Here is a 21951-nt window from a genome sequence, read left to right as displayed (position 1 = left end):
GTGTGACTCAGGACAGTGTCTTCCTATCTCAGTGTTTTCTGTTGATTCACCTGCACTTTTGTGATTAACTAAATCGATAGCAGAGGCCAGACTAGAAACCAGATCACAAGCCAAGGGCCAGCTGGCTGGGATTTGGCCAAACAAGGGCACTCTTCCCTTTGGTCCTGCCCCAGCACACAGTGAGTGCTCAGTGGGCACGATGCGTCCCCTCCCCGATCTAGGCTGCCTGCCCTCAGTGCCCTTCTAAAGGGTACTGCTCCTCCATGCCAGGTGAGTTGGGCCTTACAGATTACTTTATCCGCCCGCCATGTCATCTCTGACAGCACACACTGCTTGGTGCTGGGCTGTAGAACTTAATTCAACTATGGAAATGTTCTATAATCTGCACAGTCCAACATGTTAACCACTAGTCACGCATGGTTTTTGAACACTTGAAATGTGGCTAATGTGCCTGAAAAACTGGATTTATAATTATGACTCATTTTAATTAATTTAAAAAATAAATTTAAGAAGTGACATGTGGCTAGAGGCTACTATACTGGACAGCACAGGTTTTAGGCAGAATTTTTCTTTGTTCCTTGTTTAGAATATAGAGTTGATAGCAATTACCATTTACTGAGCACTTAACTCTTTGCCAATTTTTACATAAGTACTTTACAAATCCATCTCAATGAATCCGAGAAATTCCATTTTAAAGATGAAGAAACCAAGGCCTGAGAGGTTAGTTAGGTAAGCTGGCTTCAGATTGTATAGAAAGTGGACAGCCATTTAAGTGTGAGTCATGTTCCCCAGCTATTTAAGGAAACTTCCAGGACCCAGTCTGGGTGTCCTCCTCCTCCAGTCACTCCACAGCCCATGGCTGTGCACCAGCACCCAAGGAGGCTCACCACTGAATACAGATTAGTAAATGCTCTCAACAAAAAGGAGAGGAAAGCTACTGCCATTTACTCCCCATTTCCTGGGGACTCCTGGCTCCTGACATTCCACCTTCAGATGTCTCTTCTCTTACCTTTCTCCTGGACCACAGTATCCCTTGGCTCACAAACTCAGAACTCAACTGGGTGCTACGTGCAGTTATTTGGGAAGAGGGTGTCACATGCAGGCCCAGAGGAAGCCAGCTGGGTTGGGAGCGGGGGCCTGGAAAAATCCACATAGTTTTTAAGCAAGAAAACAAACAAAAAAATACTATTATAATAACTAACTTTTATTGAGCACCTACTTGTGCCAGGCACTTTACATACATCTATGTTTATAATTCCCACAACAACCTGGGAGGTAGGCATTATTATCACCATTTTACATATGAGGAAACTGAGGCTCAACAAGGTTAAGCAGCTTACTCAAGGCCACACAGCTTGAGATGAGTGGTAGAGTTATCTTGGTGAGTGCCCTTAAACTTTCATTAGCATTCTTCACACTGAGAAGATAGAGGAGGTGGAGGAGCGGGCAAAGAGATGCATTCTCTAGGGGGTAAGGGACTGATTCTGCTGTCCAAGCTAATGAGGGAAGCTGAACCTTGCCCTGTTTCCCACCTTCCCCCTCTGGCAAACCACTCCTTCCCCAGACTGAGCTGCAAAGTCAGAAAGAACTCACTCTGGCTAAGGCTGCTCTTCTTAGAAAGGGAAAATGGCTGAAATGAAAGATCTTACTCTGTATGTATATTTATAGGTATCAACTGTGTGGTAGTTTGTGTGCATACCACCACCAGAATAAGAACATCACTCCCTTTTAAGCCATACTTCTGCCACGAGTGCAGAGAGCGAGGCAGCCGAGGAATCTGTAAAGGGCTGTTTATTTCCTACTAGAGTCCCATGGACATCACCTAGGAAGGGGCCAGCTCAATAATCAAACCCTCATATCTGCTCCCTGCCCCTGCAGGCTTATGCAGCCTCTGAGGTACTATGTTCATTCCATAGATCCAGGTACACATGATGCCTCTCTCTCTTTCCCTCCCTCCCTCTCTCTGTCTCTGTCTCTCTCTCTCTCTCTCTCACACACACACACACATACACGCAAACACACACACACACACACACACAGGTTCTTAAGTTAAGGCACCAAGTCCAGCCTACATGCCCTTGCAAGTCTTTGCCCATCAGGCAGTGGCCCTGGCCCAGGGCTGAACCATGTGTGTACAGATGGGTAAGTGCAGTGTCAGGAGTCTCTTTACAAATGAGGGACAACGATAATGGCTCTGTGCTCAGCCCAGTCCCCCTGTCCTCTGGGAGGGGCCTCCTGCCTCCCCGTCAGTTGACCAAGTACCTCCATTCCTTCTCACCAGCTGCGGTGGGAACAGGTCAGCCATAGTTCACGCCAGTGCTTGGAACTCAGGGCTTTGCTTCCAACACCAAGAATGTGCCCTTTCTAAGAGTGGCAGGGGGCTATTTTGGGATCAGAAAGAGGATCCAGTCACCACATCAGAAGGACAGAGTTGGCTACTTAGGCCAAGATGGAGGGTGAGGTTTCTCTTTGTGCTTTTAAAACCCAACCATGTTTAACAGGAAGAGAGCTGACTTTTTCCTCTGAGCTCTCTTACCCTTACCCCAGGGAAAGGGTTTCTGTAGACTGGAGTGGAGGGAAACTCCGTGCATTGCAGTGGGAAGTCACTTCAGCGTCTCCTCCCCGGGTCCTACTGGAGCTGGCCCCAGCACACTTATGGTACCCACTTAGTGGGTGGCACCGAGGTGGGGACTTCCTGCGGATATACGGTATGGCTGTGATGGAGGATTAAAGGTCTACGCGAAGACTGCGTTAGGGCTGTGGGGCTCCTGGGTCCTGCGCAGGGTCAGGACACCCAGATAAAGTAGGCGACCTCGTCTAGGTCGACGGGGTAATCCGTGAGCAGCACTGGCGTCTTGTCGAAAAGCTCACCCTTATAGCTGCGCCACTTGCCTGCGGGCAGGTACACGTCCCGCTCCTGCTTGCCGGGCTCCAGTACTGGTGCCACGAGCAGCGTGTCTCCGATAAGGAACTGTGAGTCGATGCGGTGCGCCGTCTCATCGTCAGGTGCGATCCACCAGAGGGGGCGCACGATGGGGTCGCCTGTGTCAGTGACCTCACCAGCCAGCTCAAGCAACAGCGGCGCCACCAGCGAGGCCCTCAGTGCGGTGAACTTGTGCGCAATGGCCACCACTTCGGCGTCGTACCGCCAAGGTGGAACAGAGAACTGCATAGCTGGCATGAAGGCGGCCACCTCCAGCCAGCGCACGTACAGTTCGCGATCCGGCACATCGCTGCCGCTCGCTGTGCGCTCTGGCACCGCGTTGCCCCCCACCATATCCGGCAGGATGAACGGGTAACCCAGCATGCTTACGGTGAGCACGGCAGGGATCAGAGAGCGCAGCCCCAGATCATAGCCCCACACGGAGTCGCGGTCCACCAGACGGAAGAAGCACGAGATGTTCTGTGACTGGTAGCCCACGCGGACCTCGGCCAGTGAAAAGAAGGGCAGCGCCATTTCGGTGTAGCGCCGACTCCATATGTTGGGGTCAGACAGAGGCCTGTAGGTGCTGAAGTCCCGCGGCAAGTAGCTGACCTCGCCCGCATCGAACTTGAAGGAGGCCACGGCGTAGCGTGAGCGCAGTCGCCGCAGGTGCCCCTGGAACCAGTCGCGGGCCTCTGGGCGCGTGAAGTCGAGAACAGCGCCGATGCCATTCCACCAGCGCACCAGCGCAGGCAGCCGGCCCGTGGGTTCACGCACAAACAGCTCGCGCTCCACGCCTTCGCCAAAGCGCGACGAGTTGTAATTGACAAATGGGTGCACCCAGAGTGTGACGCGAAAGCCGGCATCGCGCAGGCGGCGGAACATGTCACTGGCGTTGGGAAACTTGGCCTCGTCGAAGTCGAAGTCGCCATAGGCAGGTGTGTACATGTCGTCGATTTCCAGGTGGCTGCTGTTGAAGCGGTGCTGGCGGATCTGCTGGGCGAAACGCTGCACCTTGTCTTGGTCCACCGCGCGCCCGTACAGCACCCAGGTGGACCAAATGGGGTCCCGGAAGGCCTCGGGTGCTGGCACCCTCGACGGCTTGTTGAAATAGCGCCGCACCATGTACTTGTGGATGGAAGTGACATCTGAGCCGACACACACGCGATAGCTGAGTTCTGGCGCAGCTGAGCGGCCAGCAGGCGGCTTGTAGGGCGTGTCGTGGTAGCGCGCCTGCAGCCGCAAAGAGCGCTCCGTGCCGTTCCAGCCCAGGTGAAAGGGCACTGAGTCATTGACCTTGATGGCAGCTGCGCGCGAAGACAGCCAGTAGCGCTCGAGGATGCCTCCAAATGCGGCGTTGGAGGAGTACACGTCGCTGGTGACGAAGGGCTGTGGCTCCTGCTGGCCGTCCAGGCGAATGGGCCAGTGCTGGGTCTTCATCTCTGCGCCACCGTACCAGTGCGCCCCCGCGTCGCCCAGGAACATGGCGTGCTCCACAGCACGCCCGGGCTCAGCCTCCTCCCAGCGCACGCGGTAGCACATGACTGTATCCTTGGGCCTCACAGTCTGGATGAAGAAGTGCAGCGGGCGCGCGTCGGCAGTGCGAGAGCAGCCGAGCCGTGCGCCGTCGCGGCTGCAGGAGTCAAGGTCCAGCGCGCCTGAGCGGAAGGCCAGGCGGAAGACCTGCTCGCCCTTTTGGTTGCGGATGGAGAAGCCACCGCTTTTGAGGTCCAGCAGCTCGGCACGCAGGCGTTCTGCCTTGCGTAGAGAGGCACTGTAGTAGCACCAGGCTACGATCGCAGCCAACACCAGCAGCAGCCCCAGTACTGCGGAACCCAGCAGGGGCTTCAGATCTTTGGACGGCTTGGGCTTGGTAGGCGAGAAATTGTCAGGCAGGAAGGTGTACATGGCTGTGGCTGCAACGGCCTCGGGGCTCCTACGACTTGTGTGGCGGCGGGGATAGGCCTGGCTCTTCTCCTGAGTGTTCTGGGGCATCAGCCCCCAGTTAAGGAAGAAGCTGGCAGTACGGCCACCTGACAAAGCCCATCTGAACCTGGCCTGCCTGAGTCAGGAAGGGGAAGAGAGAGGTGGAACTGAGCTTTCTCATTCCATAGTATTTCCATTTGCTGCAGCAAGAAAGAAGCGGTGTATATTTTGGGAAGGTGTATACTCGGGTGTAAGGGCTAGACTCTTACCAGGATGTTCTGTCTGCATCTTACCTACCCTTTCTCATGGGCCCCTCTGCTTGCCAAAATTAGTCAGGACTCTGAAGCAGGAGGGACAGATTGCATGCATCCCTGTTTTCCTGGTAGAGGAACAAACCCAGACAGGGTCAGGGAGCTGTCCAGGATCACAGAATTAATCATGGATCATACATTGGGGCAGTTCAGGCTGAAGAGAAGGAGAGGCACCTGGAAAGAGTCTGGTTTCCTAGAGATGTGGCCATGGTAGGAGAGGGAAGATAAACCATCCAGCTCCCTGAGACCTTTAACAGAGCAGTAGTCCCCAGAGGGGAAGAGGAGAGAGAAAGGGGAACAGTTCAGGCATGGAATTTAACCTTGAGTCAGAAGCCATATTAAATCTGGAGATAGAGAAGATACTCAAAGCCAGACTCAGTCCTAGGGCCTGGTTTGTAGAGGGGCAGGATTGGGTTTGGACATTAGGACTGGGGTCAGGAGCCTAGCATGGGGGCTGTGGTGGCTTCTCAGATCTCCCTTTCTTTGCTCTCAAACTCCACCCTGCTCTCAGCCATCGATCACCAAATCCATTTCCCTGCTCACCTTCCTGCTCTGCTCTCTGTTACCATATCTGTCAGCCAGCTATCTATCTCCTGGCTTTGTTTTTACCCACTGTCCTGTTGCCCCTACCCTAGTTAGAGCACTGCCATTTCTCCCTTGTATCTTTGCAGCACATCCCCAAGAGGCCTCACTGCTTTCAACTTCTTTTCCCCTAATGCCTTAGGCTCACAGCAACCATAGTGATCTTTCTAAAGCACTTATCAGACTACATCTCTCCTAGTTTAGGGAGCTGCTGACGACCCCCATGATGAAGTTCAGAAGTGTAAGCTTTGCAATTGAGGCTCAAAGCATAACATGACCTTACCTGTCCTTCTGATTCCACTCTAGCCATGCCTATCCTACGACTACCAAGCTCATTCCTTTCCTAACCTCAATCCTTCAGGCCACCTGCTTTAGAAAATTTCACCCACCTCTCTTGGGCCAACTTCTCTGCTCTACCTACCAGCTCTCTGGGGATCAGACACCCCCTACTCCACATATACACTCTTACACACTGTTTGCTAAACATTCAGATATGACTGCAGAGAAACACAGACTTGGGAGGAGGTCTGTGTCCCAATCTGCTTTTCAAGGCTACTGGCTCTTCTTGTCCCAGCCCTCAGGGCAGAGTCCAACAAAGAAACAGCACCAGCCAGGTGTATACACAGACATGTACACTGCCAGCCAGCCAGCTGCTCACCTGCTCCAGCTTGGGGGAGGGAGAGAGGGAGACTAGCAAATAGTAATTAGACTCCTCCCAGATGCCAGTGGCTGTTTCCAAGTCCCCAGCGACTTCCAAGGAGATACCAGAACTGCTCAGGTTTCTTGCCTCCCTGACTTCTCCCATGAGACTATCAAGAATGCCCAGTGCAGGTCAGAATTTTGATCCCAGATGTCAATATACAGCTCTCCACAATGCCCCTCCTCCAGGGAGGTGCTATCTCAGGACCTTATTCTCTGAGTTCCCTCCCCGCAACTCTCTAAACTGGTCAGTTTCAGCTGGTTTAGAATAATAGCCTTTTATTTCCCTCCTCTTATCCCAAACAACCTAGGCTTCAAAACTCCTCCATCCAACTAGGTACAGGTTAGAAAATCCCTCCTGAAGAATGCATGCAGTACCCTTTAGCTGATGGCCTTAAGCTGAAGGCCAAAGAAGGCCTTAGGTGGCCCAGGCCAGACCTGCTGTACATTTACTCAAAACTTTCATATTGAATCAGCCCTTCTCATGACCCTTGGATGGTCACTAAGGTGATCTCAAAAGCCTTTTTGAACACTTAGGTTCTGATACTCTTCTAGGATTCTGAAGCTCTTTTCTGAAGGACAAGAACCCACAGGGCCTGTGCTGGTCCCCCTAATGCCGCCACAACATCCAACCCTAACCTTAATGCTGAACGGGAGGCATAACTGCTGTGCCCATTTTACAGATGAGGAAACAGTGGCCCAAACAGAAAAAGGAACTTGTTTGAAGTCACCCCAGTAGCAAGGTTGCCTGAATCCAAAATCTCAGCTTAATCCTCCACAGTGTAAGTTTTAGGAATGGGAGATGATGATCTGACTGGCTATTTGAATGTAGCAGAAGAAAGGAGCTTTGTGGCCAAGAAGATGGGACAGGCTTCCACCAGGCTGGTGTGGACATGGTGAGGCCTATCTTCCCAAGGGCTAGTGCTGCTTCTTGCTCCAGGAAGGCTACTTGTGGGTAGGAAGTGGCAATTTTAATGGCATCTGGTACCGGAGCTGTGGGGGAGGAATTGTGGTTCCCGTGTTAACGGTAGTGCTAGAGACCTCTGTAATCTGCCGCCTCCGCCACTGCCCAACCACAGGCTAGTGCTGGCAGGTGGGGTTTGCCCTAGCCAAGCCTCTCCCTGCTTGACACTCAACCTCAGTCTTGGCTGCCAGTCCCTGGCCAGATCTAATGAGGAGGGCTGGGCCCAGCCCAACTGAGGGGAGGTCATTCCTTGTTCAGTCGTTTGTCGAACACAGTCCCCGGGGGTAGGGTAGTGGGTGGAAATGTAAAAGGCAACTCGATCTGGCCCAGCTCCCTGTCCTGCCCAGCGACGGGATCCGGGTCTATCGAGTGACTGCGCCTATAGCCTAGAATACTCCACACCAACCCCCAGCGCTACAGCTATAATGTCCGAAGGGACAGACTGAGGTCAAAGGGCCGGCCGCCCGCTGGGAACCACGGCCAGAGGAAGGGGCCCAGGTGTCCAGGCTTGCCCCACTTACTCATCTATAGGAGCGAAAAGTTCAGGAAATGTTCTCCCTCAGCAACCCTCCCAAGGTCTTCCCTCTGGGCTCACTCACGGCAGTGACCCCAGAAGTGGGGGTGAAGGGAGTCTCCCGCAGATCCCCTCCAAGCTAGCCGAAGTTGAGCTGCCACGGCGCAGCGCGGGTCGCTGCCTAGCTGGGGACAGCTGAGTCCCTCCTCGGGCTCCGCCCCCTGGCTGCTCGGCCACGCCCCGGCCGTTCTGTCTCGCCTCGGGTCTCAGAGTCCTGCTCCGCCCCTGGCTCCCGACCATCCTCCCACATTGTCACGCGGACCTGAGGCCACGCCTCTTAGCCCCTACCTTCCTCCAGCGCTCTACGCCCAGCTCCGGGCGGCTCAGGCCAGCAGCCAGCCTGGTGCTTTCCGACTCCTCCCCCCCACCTGCAGGCCCGCCCCCTCTGGGCAGTTGCTTACCCTCATGCGGGCGGGGCTCTGCCCCAGGCCTGCTGGGAAATGTAGTTCTGGAGGAAGGTGCAGCTGCCGCCGAATGTTTAGGTTTATGCACCTCCAGGCTAAATTGTATGAGAAGGAGCATGCCGCAGGAGAAAAGCTGGCCCTTGGGACTCCTCTTCCTGCAGATTTGGGCAGGTTGAGGCCTTTTCGGTATAACGCTCTCATTAGCTCTCCAGAAGTTTTCCCACATGGAAAAAGGATAGTGGAATTCTAGGAGGGTCTCAGTAGCTCAATGCAGGTCAAATCCAATCGAGGACCTCAAGGAGGGAGTCTAGTTCCACCAGCCGGGAGGCCCAACCTATCGGTTCTCACCAGAGCAGACCAGCAGTGTCTGAGATCGGAGACTGAGAAGACTGGCTTCTGCTATTGTGCAAGGCCTAACCTCAACCCACTCCCTTTGGTGACAGCCCTTAGAAGTGCCCGCGCTGCGAGGATGTGGGGATGCCCTGACATACCCCTGTCCTCAAGAGGCTTGGGGTGCAAAAATACTGGCGATCCTGGAGATTCCAGAACACTCCACTCCTTGCTCCCTCAGGAACAGAGAAATAGGACTTTATTTCGTAATCTGAAACTTCTTGATCATGAAACCTTTCAAAATTATGTTTAGGAAACCTTGAACTTGGGTGGGGGAGGGCAGCAAGAGTACTTGAACATGGACTTTTGGGGATGCTGTGATGGAGACTCTGGGAACAGAGATCAAAAGATTTGGGTATAGGGACATGGCTCTGACTGCAGAATGAAGGATTCTGGGTCCACTGAGATATAGGGGTGAAGGGACATCTAGGTTTGGGGAATATTGGGGAAATAGCTGTAGGGCCTTCCTGGGATGAGAGGTAGATGGGCCCTCCTGCACAGCTAGGTGGACCCATTATTTTGGGCTCTGGGATGGAAAGGAGGGGGACATTTCCCTTATAAGTCTACTCTTATGTGTCAGGAGGGCACTGTGGGTCACCTAAGGGAAGTACTGAGATGATATGATGGGAAGGGCTCAGGTAGGATGACTGCCTGCATCTTAGTTGAGGGATCTTGTCAGAGGCCTGAGTGACTGTCTCATCAATGCCAGATCCTGTTGGGTAAGGACACAGGAGGCAGCCTTTAGGGTGAAGAGTTTATTTATTGCTCAGCCCCCTTGGCCCGGCCAGGCCAGGCTCTACCAGCAGTGGTAATCAGGATAGGTCTCTGACACAAACTCAGGGTGGACCACATAGTTGTTTCTCTGGGGGCCACCGGTCTTCTTGAAGTGACTTGTGTCCCATCTGTGGGGAGAGATGAGTCAGCCCTTTTGGACCCTCATACCTCTGATTCCAATTCTCAAAGCTAAACTTATCCCACATTTTGTCCCCAATACTGACCCCAGGCTCCAACGCTGACCTCTTGACCTCAGATTCTACTGTTAAATTTTTATTCCCAATACCCTGCTCCCTAACATTGGCTTCTTACTTGTTACTTCAAGCCCTGAACCTACGCCCTGATCTCTAGACTTTGAGCTTTACTGCCAACCTGTAACCCCTCAATGCCGTCTCCACTCCCCCTCACGGGGTCCTCAGTTGCCAGCTCTGATGTCCCCGTGGTACTGGCGCCCCCTGGTGGCACATTCCAGTCAGTGCATCGCAGCGGACGTTTCCCACCCCAACTAGTCCCCCGGTCCCCAGCCGCACCAAGGTTACAGCTTCCCTGTGTGTGCTCATATGCCTGTGTGTGCGCCAGACTTACCTAAGGTTCGGACAAGGGTAGTACGATGGCGGGGGAGTTATAACAGCACATTGCATTCCGGCCCGGTGCTCGCAGGGCGATACACTCCTGGAGGAGGAAGCAGAGGGCAGGATGGAGTTGGGTGGGTCTTTTGATAACCCTCTATGCCCCAACCCAGACCAAGACTCCCAGTTGCGCTTCAGATGTCAGTCCTACGGTTCGGATATTCTCCCCTCTGGCCTCCTGGTCCTTCAAGACCCATTGAAGCATCGTCTCTGGGAAGACACCTGGAAGTCCCCCTCCCCGTAAGGCCTCGTTTCTGCCGCCCAGGCTGAGCCGTGGAGACCGCTGGACTCTGAGGAGGGTAGTTTCCAGTCACTAAGGACCTAGGAGCCACCAGATCCTGCCATGGGACGGCACTTACTCCAGCTCTTACCGATGAGACGACGTTTCTGAGGCTTAGGCAATTTCTCTGTCCCCCATTCCCTTCTGGGCAATAAACTCCAGTCTCGCACAATGTATCAGGCTCTCAGCCTGGGGAGGGGCAGAGGTATCACCAAGGGGTTAGTGACAGGGTTCTGGGCCTCCCTCCTCCTTTCACAGCTCTCTAGACGGACGCAGACATTGGAGTTCTCCCAGGCTCGGCCTGCCTTGTCTAACACCAGGTGCAAGAAGGCTGCCGCCTGTTGAGCGCTCGGGCCCCAGATTCGTCGACAATAACACTCGAGACTGTCTACCTCCGGAGGTGGTGCCTCGCAGGAGGCCAGGGCCCCTCTGGTAATGCGGTCACCAATTCCTCTCTCTCTTAGAACCCGGCGATGACCCTGCCCATTACCAACGGTGACCCAAGGCCCAGGAATAGAGGACACTGTTCTGAGGACACATGGCACTCCCTAAGCTAGAACCTGCGGCTCCACGGCCGGGTGTCCAGGTAGGGGGCTTGGCCGGTGGGCATGGAAGGGGATGTAACTGGTGCACGGGGGTTGTTCCTCAAAAAAACCCTCTGGAGGAGGAGAGGTACAGGAGCCCGGTTGACTTTGAGCGCAATTCGGAGAGGGACAGGGTCGGGAATTCGGGGGAATCTTCGTGCAGGTTCTCTCTTCTCAGCGGTCCGCTCAGACCCTTGGGCCCGAGGGCCGGATACGCAGGCGCCCAGTAAGGGGGCCCCGCGGGCTGGAGGCGGAGTGGGGTCCAGCAAAGAGGCAGGGCAGAGCTAAGAGTGGGGTGGGCTGGAGCACGCGGGTAGGGCGGGGCCCTGGGGGCGGGGCTCGATTAGGGGCGGGGCCCGGCTACTGCGCGCGCTGCCCCGCGAACCTTACAGTCGGCTGCTCTGCGCACAAAGGCCGCAGGCGGCGTTCGGTGCACGGTGGCCCGGCGACGCAGTAGTCCATCCCGCGCAGACAGTAGTGGCGGCCCGAGCAAGCGCTTTTATAACCCTGGAAGGGCAGGCGGCCCGGCAGCGAGTCCACACACCCGCAGCGAGGCGTGATCTGCGGCAGCGGCTGGTTGCGGGACAGCGAGTTCAGCATGTTCACCACTACCTCTCGCTCTGTGCCCGCGGTCCCCGGGCCCGGGCGGCCCAGACAGAGACACAAGGTCATATGACACAGAGTCATGGGAAGAGACAGAGTCAGAGACAGGAAGAGATGGAGACACAAACAGGGATAGAGACAGGGTTACACCCTCTCCAGGGCCCTCGGTCTCCACCCCCTACCCCGGGTCCCTACCCGCCATCCTTTTGGCCTATCCGTTCCCCTCCACTGTCCCACCACCCGTTACCGTAGGCGTTGAGTCGCTCCGGCTTAGGAGGGTACACCAAGGGCATTCCTCGAACTACTGTCTCCATCCCGGCCTCCTGGAAGTGGCACACACGGTACCTCAAGCTCTGACCCTGGAGAGTTCCTCCTTCTGGAGGTCTTCCCAGAACACCCAGACCAGTCCCTGGCTGCGCCTTCTCCCGCCCTCCAGATGCTCCCCTGCTCTCCTGCCCTGAGTGTTTGGGCTTGTCGCTGGGCAACGCCGTTTACTCTGCCTACCAGGGATTAGGGGTGGAGGTGGGCTGTAGGTGGACCAGGTCTGGACCTGGGCCTCTGACAACCCTGTCTCAGAGTTCGCTTTTGATTTACCTCTGTCTAGCTGACTCTGTGTAACGGTGTCTCCGTGTCTCTCTACTAGTGGTTTTTCAATATTGCAGTATTGCCTAACTATCAGAATCATTTGGGGAACTGGTGAAAAAATTTTGATTCTTGAGGAATTCTAATTCAGAAGGGTTCTGTCAACCCAAGGTCTATCATCAACCTACAGTTAAAAACCCTATTCTTGGGGAGCAGGGTATAGTTCAAGTGGTAGAGTATATGCTTAGCATGCACAAGGTCCTGGGTTCAACCCCCAGTAACTCCTCTAAAAGTAAATAAGTAAATAAACCTAGTTATCTCCCCCACCAAAATATTTAAGAACCCCTAATCTTGCCTGAGATTCTCTCAGATTCCTGCTTTCTTCACACCTGGGTCTGCGGCTGGACTCTTTCCTATCTTCTTGGAAGACTCCCCTGTATCTATCTGCACTGCCTCTGGATCGCTTTGTTTCCCCTCCCTTTGTCCTTGTTCACATCACAGAGGGGAGGGAGGAGCAGGTAGACTCAGCCTATCATTGACTCCTTGGCCAGACCAGCCAGGTGGCAAGCTTCAGGGAGGTAGCTCACCAAGGACTGCACACCAGCCATGTGCCCACAAAGCCGAGCTGATATTGGGACTCAGGGGACCCAGTTCCTAAAGATTGGGACCCAGTGGCCCAACACAGCTCCACTCCTGAGCTCCCTTGTTTTCTAGAAAATACAAACCCTAGTCTCACAAATGGGAAAAAGCATTGGAGCATTGTGAGTGGGAAAGGGCTGAGGAACTAATGGTGAACTATCAGTCATTGTGGTTTGGGGTGGATGGGGGTGTGTGTCCCAGACCCTAGGCATCTGGGCTGTGCACAGTAGATACCTTAGGCAGCCGGTGAAGGTATGTGGTACATTTGTTCCAGCCGGTGCGGTTGTACGGTCCCATCCTCCATGTGTCATACTGGTTACCACACAGGTAGTTTGGGTTGCATTTGTCTGCTTGATCATAGGGGTAGAGACGTAAGACAGTGTTACTCTTTATTCTATCTATTTATTCTTAGATGTTTCTCCTCTGATCTCCAGCACAAAGCTGGACTCTCACTGATCTCCCTCAGGCCGGAGAAGCCGAGCGTGGCCCCACACTTGTCTTAGACACTGAGATGCAGCCCATATCCCATCTAAGGCAAGCTTCTGAGTGGGGTCTGGATCTTTTGAGTTGATCACTTTTCATCCTGGCACTACCCTCTCTGAATCAGCCAACCTGGAAACCTTAGAAACAGAGCCTCCTCCCAATTCCTCCCTCTCATCTTCCACATCCAATTTCCAAAGTTTGCTTATTTTGCCTCCTTAAAAGCACTTGAATCTATTCCTTCTTCCAGCCCCCCTCCATGATCTCTGCAGCACCCCCCACCCCTGTATCTCTGCAGTGCTTAAACTGAGAGACAACATGTCATGGTTAATAGAATGGACTCTGCAGACAAACTGCTGTGGTTTAAATTTCAGCTCGGCCAGGTATTAACTGTGTGTGACCTTGACTGAATTAATTAATTTCACCATGTCTCAGTTCCCTTAATTTTAAAATGGGGATACTATCTACCCCACTGGGTTGTTGTGAGATTTAAATGAGTTAATATTTGTAAAACACTTAGAACAATGCCTGGAATATAGGAAATTATTATTATTATTATTATTATTATTATTATTATTATTATTATTATTATTATTATTATCCTACTGGTTTCCCTGCCTCATTTTGAAATCCTACAGTCCAATCTCTACATGAAACCTGTGGCACTTACCATAACTGAAAATCTGACCAGAACATTTCCCTATTTAAAACCCTCTAAAGTTCCACCCATCCAGGCACCTAAGTCTGTCCTACAAGTTTCTCTATGATCCACCCCACTAACAGTCTGAAAGAACACATGTGAGAGATTAGGAAAGGAGGTCCAGGAGCCCTAGAGAAAGAGCAAGTGTGTATGTGGGGAGCAGTGTGTTAGGATTTGGAGTTCTGGGTTGGTAGGTTTTTCATACTGAGTTTAAAGTGTTTGGGGCCATCCAGGTAAACTTGACCATAATCAGATAAAGGAGAGTGGAATTCTGGTGAGAGGTCAAGGTTAGGAACAAGGGCTTGGAGTTGTCAGTAAAGATATGGGTTAGACAAAATGGTCTCAGGAGAGGAAAAGGAGAGAAGAGGGCTCAGAGCAACACCCTGAGGAACCCCATGTTTCCAGAATGAACAGACCAGACACTCAGGAATTTGAGGCATCAGAGAAGTTGAGGAAGGAAGGAGTTTGCACAGAGCGTGGTCAGAGTGAAATGCACAGAGTAGGTTTCATTAGGTAAAGACTGAAGAGTCCCATGGATGAGGTAATTGGAACCATACAAGATCAGTTTTAATAAACATTAAACATGAATGTAGGAGATGAAGATTTATCATCAATTCATCCAACAAATACTTATGAAGCCTGGCACTGTTCTAGATGGAGGTGGCACAACTGTAAATAAAACAAGATTCTCGGCTCATTTGGAATGTACAGGGAGACAGATAATAAACACCAAACCAAGTGAGAAAGATACTGTTTCATAAGGCATAAGGAGTGAGGAAGTAGAGATAGTGACTATAGACAATATTTCCAAGAATCTTGGCTGTGAAGAGGAGGAACAAGAGAAATTTGAGGCAGGAGGAAATTAGAAAAGGCTTCCAGATTGAGGGGAGAGAGGTGTGGTGGGACAGAGGGATGCAGAAGAGAAGGGGCACCTGATGGAACAGGGTCACTGTGAAGATAGGAGGAGGTGGCACCCAGAATACATTTGTGGGGATTGGTGTGGAGGAGGTTAATACTCCCTCCCTCTCTCCAGGGATAAGACCTGGAACTCTTCTCATTCTTTGGCATAGACTGGGAGCTCCCAGAAGGCAGGGCTTGGATCTCCTCCTCCAGGGTCATGGTCAAGATTAGGGTCAGGTCAGGTGATTGGGAGTCCAGCTGGAATGAGGGTGGTTAGAGAAGAAGCCCAGGTCATGGGTGGGGATAAGGTTTATATAGGATCAGAGTGGAGGTCAGGATCCAAACTGAGTTGAGGTGAAGGGTATGTTTTGGGGTCACTGAGTGGGCTTACAGTTGGGTGACAGGTGAGGCCCTACCTTCCTCTTGAAAGAGCCAGTATTTCTCAGGCAAGTAGGGGTGGCCTGGTATGGACCCCTTATAGCTGTAGTCCTGCACAGCACACTTGACCATCTTCTGCAGGGCTTCAGGATCCACGTGGCGCCGCTCAGTCTGAGTCAGGCCCTGGGCAAGGGGAGAGGGGAGAGATAGCCAGGTGCACGGAGGCCCCAGCCTTGGCGTCCTGCTGGACCTAGATTTAGCCCCTATTGAGAAGGTCAGGATGAGACTTTGCTGCTCCTACTCCCTGAAAACCTCTGAGCTGAAGGGCCTCTTGGATCCTCTGGGCCCAGCTGAGGTTTTGTTCTGTGGGCAGATCCTGCACAATCATACTACATATGGGTGTAGGGGCCCCATGACTAAGTAAGTGAGTTTTACACACACAGACACACGTCCAGACATACACATAAATCTGTGTCCAGATACACTCAAAGACACACATGCAGATATACATCAATACATACACACTCAGACATGCTCATACACACACACAGAAACAAAATCAGTCATTTAGAAGAACTCACAAATGTCAGTTTTTCCATCTGAGGCTTTCCTCAGATGTCTGTAACCTTTGATTGTCTGCTCATGTTTGAGTAGGAGACTAAAAGCTCATTGGAGGCTTTGAGCCGTGGGTGGGCTTTGTCAACCATGAGCATCATTGCAGGATGATCTGGCTAGACTGTTTTTTGCAAACTCTGTCAGTATCTTTAGATCTTTTCTCTTGGGCTGATCAGATCCTTCAGAAGAGACTCTTGCAGTTTTTGGCCCGAGAGTAGTGACCTAGCTCCCAGTGTTCTGAGAACCTAGTGGAGAAGAGGGCTGTCGGAGGTTTTAGCATTCAGAATATGGAGGTTCACCTGTTTTCAGTGTAGTACCTCGACTTTAACTGGGCCTGATATCCCCAGTCCTGAGATCCTTGCCAAAAAATAAGCCTTCTGATTTTTGCAGAGATGAGGCGGGCAGTCACCATATGGTATGGAATAGAACAGGGGATGATTAGTGGCTTTAATTGTTTCTTAACAGCTTTCAAGTCATTATTGTTCTAGCCTTGGTCCTGTCCCATCTTCGGTTCCAGAGAAGCCTAATATTACCAATTTCTGAGCCTTTCAAAAATTCTGCAGTTTTAAGTTGAATTATGTCGTATGTTTCCCACTGCTGGCTTTGGATTTAGCTTTCTCAGATCTGCTAAGTTAGTTACTACTTATCTATTACACTTTCCAGCTTCTGAAATTTTGTTGCCATCATCCCTTCCTTCTCCTATTCTTATGAATTTATGTCTTAAATATCCATTTATTGTAGTTCTAGAGGGGTTTTAGAAGGAAGTATTTTTAACCCAGAGAACTGTAGTTATATATTCTACATGTTGCTTTATCAGTTACACGTTGTAAATATTGTCTCTCAGTTTTTGGCTTGTATCTTCATTTTCTTCTTGGTGTTTTTTGATGAACATGAATTCTTAATTTCAACATAGTTGAATTTATTAATCTCGTATATAGTCTTTTGTGACTTAAGAAATCTATCCATATTCTAAGATAATGGAGATAATGTTCTGTATTCTTATAAAAGCTATACTTTTTTACTTTTCATATTTGTCTTAATCTGTCAGGAATTGCTTTTTGGGTTTTGTGTGAATTAGAAATCAATTTTATTTTTGTCCACATGGATAACCAATTGTCCCACGAGTACTCTGCTCCCACAGATTTGTAATGCCACCCCAAGCCTGACACATCTTTTCCATAGCTTTACTTTCAGTCATCTCTGTTGCATATGGTTTCCATGTATGCGTGGCTCCATTTCTGATCTATTTTAATCCAATCTGTATATCTCTACAGTAATACTATGTTTCATGAATTTTATAGCTTGGTAATAAATATTAATATCTGATTGGGCAAGTCTCCTTCTTCAGGTGTGTTTTAGCTATTCTTGGGCCTCTGCTCTTCTCCATAAATTTTAGAAACAGGTGGTCAAATTCTTCAAAAAATCCTGTTGAGATATTAATCCAAATTGCATTGAATCTTTAAAAATATATATATTTTATTATTGTATCATTTTATTTTATTTTAAATTGGCAGGGGGAGGTGTCTAGGTTTTATTTTATTTTTTGAGGAGATACTGGGGATTGAACCCTGGACCTCAAGCATGCTAAGCATACACTCTACAACTTGAGCTATACCCTTCCTCCTTGAATTGCATTGAATATTAATGTAACTTTTCCTATCCATGAGCATGTTATACCTTTTCATTTATTTAAGTATTTTTTTTTAGGTATTCAGAGTTTTATAATACTAGCCATAGTTTTATATATACTGTTAGATTTATTTCTACTTATCTTTACTCTTTGTTGCTAAAATGATATATATGTATTTATGATTATGCTTCCTAAATATGTTTTTGATGTAAAGAAATGCAATTGACATTTTTAATCTTCTATTCATCCAACTTTCTAAATTCTTATTCTAATAATTTGTAGATTTTATATACACAACTCTCATCTGTGAATAAAAGTTTTTACAAAAATTCCTTTCCTATTCTTGCATCTTACATGATATTGTTTTCCAGTATTTTTATTCTTTCTTTAAATTTTACAAATCAAAAATTATTATAATTATTTTCTATAGATAGTTTGCTTAAGTTTATCTCATATTTACCAATTTCTTATAGCTCACCATTCGTTCTTGCATCTCAGACCTTCCTTTTGCGATCATCTTCCTTCTCCCCAAAGTATATCCTTTAGAAGTTCCTTTATTGTGGTAGTAAATATTTTAGTTTTTGTTTGCCTGTAAATGTCTTTATCTTTCTTTTGTTGTTGTGGGAAGACATTTTGAAAATAATTTCTCTCTGCATGTTTTTAAGATCACCTCTTGAGCTGATACTGTGCAGTTTCATGTGAGTTACCAAAGAATCTGTAGATTCATTAGTTGTGGAAAATTCAGAGCCTTTTTCTCTTCAGATAATGCCTATTCTCCTTTCTGCTCTTTCCTTCTGGGACTTGGAGTAGTTGAGTGGGATCCTCTCTTTCTATCTTTCTTATTGCTTAATGTTTCTTTCATATTTTCTGTCTGTCTCTCTGTGCTGCGTTCTGGGAAATTTCTTTCACTCTATCTTTCATTTCACTGACGCTCTTAAGCTGTATCTAATTTGCTCCTAAACCCATCCATTGAGTTTTTGGTTCTAACACATGTATCTTTTATCTCTAAAATTTATTTTTCATTTCTTTTAAAAATTTGTCTGGGGTTATTAAAAATATAATCTTTTGCTTGCTTGTTTTGTTGATTTCATGTTTTATTTTAAAAAATTCATAATTATTTTGTATTCTTTAACTGTTAATCTAATATCTGATGTTCTTAGAGGTTTAAGTCTATTGTTTCTTGTTTCTGCAGACTCTGTCATATGGTGGTTTGTTTCCTTATATCTCTTATTGTGAGCTCAGATTTGTTGACTGTACTCTGAAGGACACCTGGAAACCTACATTGAAGATATTTTCCACCATAGAAAATATACATTCATCTGTGTGCGTGTGTATGTGTGTGTGTGTGGGGGGCAGGGAGCCAGAGATCACTGAACTTTCTGGTTCAGTTTGTAATTTACAGGTTTAATTGCTCCATCTTTCAGCTAGCTTAAAGCTTAAACTCCTGCTTGTAGTAGTGATAGTGGCATTTGTCCTCAAGGCAATCCTGTCTTCTAAATATACTTACCATTTGTCTCCAGGATAGTCCAAAACAAAATGAAAGTGAATTTTTATGCATGACCTAGTTGTTTTGGAGCAGGAGGGCCCTTCAGAGTTTCCAGACCCTCATATTGCCAGAAGCAGAAGTCTTTTGCCTTTGTTATTAATCCCACTGCTATCTGACTTTCATTCCTCTCCACTCACTGTAGCTGTCTGGCCAAATTGCAAAGGGTTACTACATCCAAGAGATCCCTTTCTGTGGCGACAACATTTGACACTGAGCTTTGTCCAATAATGCTGTCTTTGTCGGTTTCTCTTTGATTTTCCTATCACTCTGTCTCCTTTTATGGCTTTTCTTCCTTTACCTACCCCTTAAATACTGATATTCTCCAACGTTCTGTCCTTTCTCTGGCCATTTTCTTACTCTTTTTTGGCAATCTCATTTACTCCTATGACTTCAGTTACCATCTATATATATGCTGATGATTTCAAAATCTATGTCTGTAGCCCAAACCTCTTTCCTCTTCAAATAAGTATATCCTGCTACCCACCAGACGTCTTTTCCTGGAAGTCTTTGAATAGTTTTGTCCCCAGATGAACTCCAAATCTCTCTCTAATCTGCAATTCCAAATCTCAGTTGGTAGCACTGCCATTCTTCCAGTTTCCAGAGCTCAAAATCCAGGAGTCATCCTAATCGCTCCCCTCTTCTTTATATCCACATGGTGACCAAGATCTATTGATTGCCTTCCTAAAAATTCTCTGCTATTGAGTGTGGAAAAGCAGGCAGGAACTCTCATATTTTGCTGGTGGGCATGTAGATTATTAAAACCCTTATTATAGTAATTTGAAGTTATATCCAAAGTTTTAAAAATGTACATATACTTTCTTCCAACAATTTCATGTCTATGAATTTATCCTAAGGGAATAGTTGATGTATACAAAGATATATATACAGGAATAATTGTACTAGCAAAATAACCTAAATTTCCAGTAATAGAAGATTCCTTAAATATATGGCATGTTCATAAGATAAAATACTACGCAGTTATTAAAATTACATTGTAGAATATTTTTGAGACAGGAAAATGTACTTGATAAATGGTTTTGTGAAAAAAGCAAGATACAAAATATTAGTAAACAATCTGACACCATCTTCATAAAAAATACTTTCTTCCTGAAAAGGCATATAATAATAAATTAACTGGTTATTTGGGGGTAGGGAGATTATAGGCCTTTTTTCTTTGTGCTTCCCTGAGTTATCCCCATTTTCTGCATTGAGCACATATTTATTTTGTAAGCATAAAAATTAAAAAAATTCCCTCTTATTCAACAAATTCCCTTTCCCACTGCTGCAGTCTCTTCTTGTTTCCCACCTACAGCCTCCTCCCTCATCCTTTATCACCTCCCCGGGCTTCCTGCCCTCAGCCCCAGCCCCTCCAATCTCCTGCCACAGTGGCCAGAATGCGTAACTCACAATCCAAGCATGACACTCCCAGGCTCAGAAATCTGGAGCATTATGACCACATTTCTCAACATAAACTGAGGCCTTTGTGGTCTTCAGGCTCCTCTTTTACCATAGGGCTGGCCTTTCCCTCTGCTCTCGCTCTCAGTTTCCGGTGGGTCCCTGCCTCTGAGCTTTCCTTTGTCACATTTCTCTTCTGCTTGAAGTATCTTCCTCCTGGATCTCTTGGTAGACCTGCCCTTCAAGTCCCAGGCACAAGCTTCCCTTTCTGGCTCTTATACCAGTACACACCTCTGCTGGTGCATGTTCCACACTGGGCAGCCGTACCTTGTTCAGTTTTTGCTGAGAGCTCCTCAAAGGCAGGGCCTGGCCCTTCATTGGTATATCCTGTATACCTGGCACATGTAGCTACTCGGCAAAGTTTTTGTTGGATGGTACACACGGATAAACTCCCCTAGGCAGAGTCACAGTTAGACTCACAGATCTTCTCTCCAACGCTGCACAGCCCCACTTGGCCATCTATCTTCAAGTACAAACACAGGAGATTTGCATGCATATGAGTGATACTCATGCATAAAAACATGACTATAGGCATAGCCCACAGGCAGCCCCAGGGCCTTTGCACTTTCTGATCCCTCTGCCTGGAACCCTATTCTTTCAGCTCTTCACCAGGCTAGTTTTCATCTTTCCAGTGTCAGCTCAATGTCACCCTGAGAGAGAGAGCTCTTTTACCACTTCTTTATTTAAGTAGTTACTTTCCATTTCCAGTACTCAGTTTATTTCTGTTATAGAATTTTGGACAATTTATAAAACTCTTGATTATCATCTATCTCTCCCCATCTCCTACCCTCGTGGAGTAGGAGGGGGCACCATGAGGGCAGGATCTTTTACTATTTTATGTATCATCATAAATTCCATGTCTAAGCAAATGAATCACATACACACAAATCTTCAAATAATTACAAACATATGGCAACCGCACACTGTCCAGACATACACGGCCATACACTCTGGCCTGCCCACCCCACAACCCCAGCCCCAACTCTCCACTTACCAGGGTCACAAACTTGTTGGCTTCCCAGGCCCACAGAGGTGGGTCCTTATAGACCTCCTTGATGGAGGTAGGAGCCCTGTAGGAGTCACTGTAGGTGCTGATGGGGGTCTTGGTCTTATGGGAAAAGAGGAACATAGTGGGGTCTAGGGGATGCTGTGGTGGGCTCTACCTACCAAGGGCTCCTGCAAGACATCAGTGACCACCCTCCCCTTTCCCAGATAGCCCACGCCTCTAGCCCAGCAGGTGCTCCTAGCTGCTCCGCCCCACTCCTGTGGAGGATCTCTCAGCTTCCCTCCCCAGCAGCCTTCCTGCTCCTACCCCACCCTGGTTCCTCCTCTAGGATGGTCCCTGCCCATTATGATATCATCTGGCTCAGCCCCATCCCTGGA

General features: G+C 48.9%; 2 protein-coding genes across 8 annotated transcripts; both read right to left on the bottom strand.

The window, feature by feature from the left end:
* Positions 1-1183: 1183 nt before the first annotated feature.
* On the bottom strand, positions 1184-8157 carry MYORG (myogenesis regulating glycosidase). 2 transcript variants are annotated; one of them, XM_006216809.4, is made up of 2 exons: positions 7927-8157; positions 1184-4985 (listed from the first exon to the last, which is right to left on the bottom strand). In XM_006216809.4, exon 2 carries the CDS (start codon positions 4916-4918, stop codon positions 2786-2788), a length of 2133 nt encoding a protein of 710 aa, XP_006216871.2. In that variant the 5' UTR covers positions 4919-4985; positions 7927-8157; the 3' UTR covers positions 1184-2785. The 2 variants fall into 2 exon arrangements, with proteins under 2 accessions (XP_006216871.2, XP_015105476.2); XM_015249990.3 differs by having other exon boundaries at positions 8005-8157.
* Positions 8158-9513: 1356 nt separating this feature from the next.
* SPMIP6 (sperm microtubule inner protein 6) lies at positions 9514-21849 on the bottom strand. Of its 6 annotated transcripts, XM_072959232.1 has the most exons (8): positions 21736-21849; positions 21563-21638; positions 15361-15505; positions 13099-13214; positions 11891-11966; positions 11426-11660; positions 10133-10219; positions 9514-9675 (listed from the first exon to the last, which is right to left on the bottom strand). In XM_072959232.1, exons 1-8 carry the CDS (start codon positions 21753-21755, stop codon positions 9570-9572), a joined length of 861 nt encoding a protein of 286 aa, XP_072815333.1. In that variant the 5' UTR covers positions 21756-21849; the 3' UTR covers positions 9514-9569. The 6 variants fall into 6 exon arrangements, with proteins under 6 accessions (XP_072815333.1, XP_072815332.1, XP_072815335.1 ...); XM_072959231.1 differs by having other exon boundaries at positions 21563-21828; XM_072959234.1 differs by having other exon boundaries at positions 11431-11660; positions 21563-21828.
* Between the last annotated feature and the right edge of the window lie 102 nt (positions 21850-21951).

The sequence above is a fragment of the Vicugna pacos genome, chromosome 4 (genome assembly GCF_048564905.1).
Source record: "Vicugna pacos chromosome 4, VicPac4, whole genome shotgun sequence".
Lineage (NCBI taxonomy): Eukaryota > Metazoa > Chordata > Mammalia > Artiodactyla > Camelidae > Vicugna > Vicugna pacos.
This window is presented reverse-complemented; position numbering and strand designations above follow the sequence as displayed.